Source organism: Nicotiana tomentosiformis, chromosome 12 (genome assembly GCF_000390325.3).
Source record: "Nicotiana tomentosiformis chromosome 12, ASM39032v3, whole genome shotgun sequence".
NCBI lineage: Eukaryota > Viridiplantae > Streptophyta > Magnoliopsida > Solanales > Solanaceae > Nicotiana > Nicotiana tomentosiformis.
The window spans coordinates 36686921-36691354 of record NC_090823.1 but is presented as its reverse complement, the minus strand read 5'-3'; the positions used below and the strand labels follow the sequence as shown (position 1 = coordinate 36691354).

The 4434-nt window shown below is 43.1% G+C and overlaps 1 protein-coding gene across 1 annotated transcript; it reads right to left on the bottom strand.

The window, feature by feature from the left end:
• Positions 1-4077: 4077 nt before the first annotated feature.
• On the bottom strand, positions 4078-4434 carry LOC138902485 (uncharacterized). Its single transcript, XM_070190356.1, has one exon. The coding sequence runs from the start codon at positions 4432-4434 to the stop codon at positions 4078-4080; it is 357 nt and encodes a 118-aa protein (XP_070046457.1).

Genomic DNA, 4434 nt, shown 5'->3' with positions numbered 1-4434 from the left:
ACCAAATGAAGCATGAATGACTCTTTTTTTGAGAACTTGATTAGGCCTTTTATTCATTACTATTACTATTATTATTACCTAAATTCAAAGAAACAGACTCATTCCCTTAAGAAGGTTGTCACGCCATCCATCTTTGGGACGAGTCACCCGGTTCACATAAAAACTGCCTTTGGAAAGAACCATGGCATTACGAAAACCAAGGCTTATTATTTACAAAAAAATAAAAAAGAAGCTACTAACAAAACATGAACTAAAGTGAAAAATTAACGAAGCTAATGAACAATAACTACTAAAGATAGATAAACTACAAATAAGAAAAGGAACAAATCATCCAATTATTACAATACAAATGTATCCAACATGTGTCAATGTCAAATAAAATAAACTCTACCCCACCAATAAAAGTAAGTATTGTCCCCGATGCTTAACAAAATAAGAGTGAATAAAGAGAGGAAAAACAAAACTCCCTAAGGATCCTTGGACATCTCAGTGTCCCCAACAACATCATCTCCCATTGGGTCAACCAACTGTATCTCATCATCATCATCAAATCTGGGAGTGGTAGGAGTGGCAAACATCGCACACACTGCCTCAGCAGTGTCGGCAGCAAGCATGGCTCATCATACTGGCCAGTTGGTGCAATCGGTGCAGATGGATCTGGGATGGACTGGTCTGGGTCAAGTAACATATCAAAAGGTAGTTCCCCAGCCGTCGCAAGTCTATCACCTCCTTCCCGAGCTTGTCAACTGATCTCTTGCTTGCTTGGGACTTCCTCATCTTCTTCACTTCTTTAGCCAACTCCTCAATAACCGACCCGTGTTGTACCACAGTGTCCATGATCATCTTCTGGTTGTCTAGAATATTCTTTAACTTCTCATCAAGATCAGAGGAGACCTGTGGTGCCTATGTAGATGACGGCACAACAACAGTACTAGATATGTCAGATAACTTTGAAGTAGTTGTCTGCATCTAGTTGTTGAGACTCGCTAATGTATGGGAGACTCGTAGAGCATATACTGGAGTTGTAGGCATGGGCACCAGCCTTGGAGCTATAGCAGGGGCTGCCCTGGGGGATGTGGTAGGACCTGAAGATGGTGGAAGAGGCATAGCAGCAACACTAGAAGAGAGCTCAACAGAGGTAGATGGAATGTCAGCTATCTCAGTAACTACCACCGCCGGCTCATCAGATTGGCCTGTGGTGGTAGAAGGCTGAGCTCTCTTCTTTAGGTTGGTCGCATCCATCAATGAATACCAGTCAAATGGCTTTTCGGCTTCATCTTGGTGTCATATGATCTTGGCTCTACCTTTGCATCAGTGAGGTACTCTGTGATAGTGTTGGGATAAAGGTAGGCTGTTGTTGGTCTACTGTGCTACCAATGAAATATTCGCCGACATCACGACACACACATTAATTGGGTACCCAACCATGATAGAAGCCACAAGGACAACACGTGGAAATGGCAAATGAGTCTTATTCTGGCAAGGATCAAGTCTGCTACACACAAAAGTCTGCCATCCCGAACGGGATTCCTGGTGATGGTGGTCCTGGTGGTGCTAAGATCTCGGTTAACCATGGTCGTACTTTTTCTTTCATAGCATATTTCTCTAGATACTCCTTCGGCTCCAAGTCCTCAAACCCCGAGTACGCGTTTAGTGTGTGCTGATCAAACCTCACCTTTTAATATGGTTGGGTTTTTATAGGCCGCATGTATAAAAAGGGAGATTAAAAGAATGATAAGAGAACAATTTAGTCCATGTGAAAGGTCACCTTCGTCCCCTTCTTGACGTAGAAATATTGGCGTAGAACTCGCGGACAAGGTACTCCTTGGCATATTCAACTCTCTCAGTAAACCACATCTAACCCTTTCTTGCCCTGAACTACCTCAACACTGCCGGGTTGTATTTATCCAAGTCCTTCAAGAGAAACTGCCTCTCAAGTATCAAAGATCTTATGGGTCACCACATACGAAAGTCAGTGAAGGAAGCCAAGCTAACGAACCTATCCTCTCATATATCCCTTTTCTTTATTCTCTCCATACCCGTGGATGTACCATCCCCCCACCATTATCGGAGATATCCTGTACAGTCTGTGTATCTGTGTCTAGGGAAGCTGCTGGCCCAAAGGTTTGGCTAGCCCTTTCTGGCCCCTTAAAAGCGTTGTGAGATGAAGGGGCCTCATCCATGAGTTGAAATCGCCCCTGTGGCCTAGACTGTGTGGCTGCCTCCTCCTCCTGAATAGAGGCTAAGTTTTCCTTGGAAGCTTCCCTAGACGGGACATATGAACTAGATTCAGAGAGGTCTGCACCTCTCCATCTGCTTGCCGTGGCCTTCTTCCTAATGGTTTTGGGCTGGACAAGGGTCAAGGTACCTCTATCTCGACCCCTAGAAGATTCACCCTTTCCTTTTGTAGTTTCGCCGTAGCCACACAATCGAACCATTGTCTGTATCAAAGAAAAGAGGGTTGTTAGTTGCAAGTAATCATTCAACACATTCAATACGTATGTAGGCAAGGGAGAATATTATGGACACAGTGAGGTTACGACAAAAAACAACAAGCTGCTGGAATTGGGATCTGTGGCCGTAGACTGGAAGTGCAGACCGCACAATTGCAAGTGCGGCCGCACTTCTGTCAAGAAACATCAGAGGCCCATAAGCCCCCCTCTGAAGACAATGCAGAGGTTGTTTTGCGGCCACAAAATACATCTGCGGTTCGCACATTTTTGAGTGCGACCTCTCTAAGATTTCTGCGGCCTGCACAATTAAAATGAGGCCGTAGAAGCACTTGTTTCACCCTTCTTGCAAGTTGCACTCAACCCTGTAGCACACTTCAAATCAAGTTAGAACACAAATAATATCTAACTACAAAAGAAAAAGGAAAAGAACATGGGTTGCCTCCCAGAAGCGCCTGATTTAACGTCGCGACATGACGCAATGTCAAAGCTACCTCAAGTGAAGTAAATGACCACCACCATGTGGCTATCTCCAACCATGCCCAAGTAGTGATTCACCCAGTGATCATTGACTCAGAATACTTCATCATTCTTTTTCTTCAAGTCTAATGCACCAAAAGGTGTCACACCAACAATTTCAAATAGACCACTCCACTTGGATTTTAGTTTCCCGGGAAACATTCTCAACCTTGAGTTAAACAACAATACAAGATCAACCACCTTGAACTCTTTGTTTCTAATATATTTTCCATGAAGATATTTTATTTTTTCTCTATATAAGGACGAACTCGCATACGCACGGTACCGGAACTCATCCAATTTATTTAAATATGCAACCCGCAAGTTAGCAGCTACATTCCAATCAAGATTCAACTTCTTTAGAGCCCACATTGCCTTGTGCTCTAGTTCCACCGAAAGATGACAAGCTTTCCCGAACACCAACCGGTATGGAGACATTTCAATAGGTATTTTGTAAGTCGTTCGATAAGACCATAATGCATCATCAAGCTTCTTGGACCAATCCGTCAGATTAGCATTCACCGTTTTAGACAAAATACTCTTTATCTCCCGATTAGAGACTTTCACTTGCCTACTAGCTTGTGGGTGATAAGGATTTGTGACCTTGTGAGTAACACCATACATGCTAAGTAAAGTGTCAAAAGCTTTGTTGCAAAAGTATGACCCCCATCGCTTATGATTGCACGTGGAGTACCAAATCTTGTGAAAATATTCTTCTTCAAGAAAGCTACTACACTTCTCGCCTCATTGTTGGGTAAAGAGACGGCCTCAACCCATTTGGACACATAATCCACCGCGACCAAGATGTAGGTGTTTCCACAAGAGCATACAAAAGGGCCCATGATGTCGATGTCCCAAACATCATAAATATCAATCTCCAAGATGGTTGTGAGAGGACTTTTATTTTTCTTTGAGATTCTACCGGCCCGTTGACATTCATCACATCTTTTCACCAAATCACTAGCATCCTTGTAAAGTGTAGGCCAATATAACCCACAACTAAGCACTTTGGCCTCTGTTCTTGCTCCACCATGATGACCACCATATGGCGAAGAATGACAAGCCTCAATAATATCACCTTGTTCTTCTTTTTGTACACTCCTTCTAATCAATCATCCGTACAAATCCAGAAAAGGTATGGTTTATCCCAATAATAATCTTGACAATCACTTTTGAGCTTCTTCCTTTGGCTTGAAGAGAACTCATCTGGAATGATTCCACACACAAGAAAATTTGCCAAGTCTGCAAACCATGGCACCCCTTTCATTGAATGTGCCAAAAGTTTCTCATCGGGGAAGGAGTCATTGATTTCAAGGCCATCATGCGACCTCCCCTCCTTCTCCAATCGAGACAAGTGGTCCGCCACTTGGTTTTCACTACCTTTCATATCTTGGATGTCAATATCAAATTCTTGAAACAAGAGTACCCATATCATCAACCAAGCTTTGGAGTCCTTTTTGCTCAT

What these genes read in the sequence shown, in the direction of transcription:
- LOC138902485 (XM_070190356.1), bottom strand. Translation starts at nt 4,434, where the DNA reads ATGAGCAAAAAGGACTCCAAAGCTTGGTTGATGATATGGGTACTCTTG.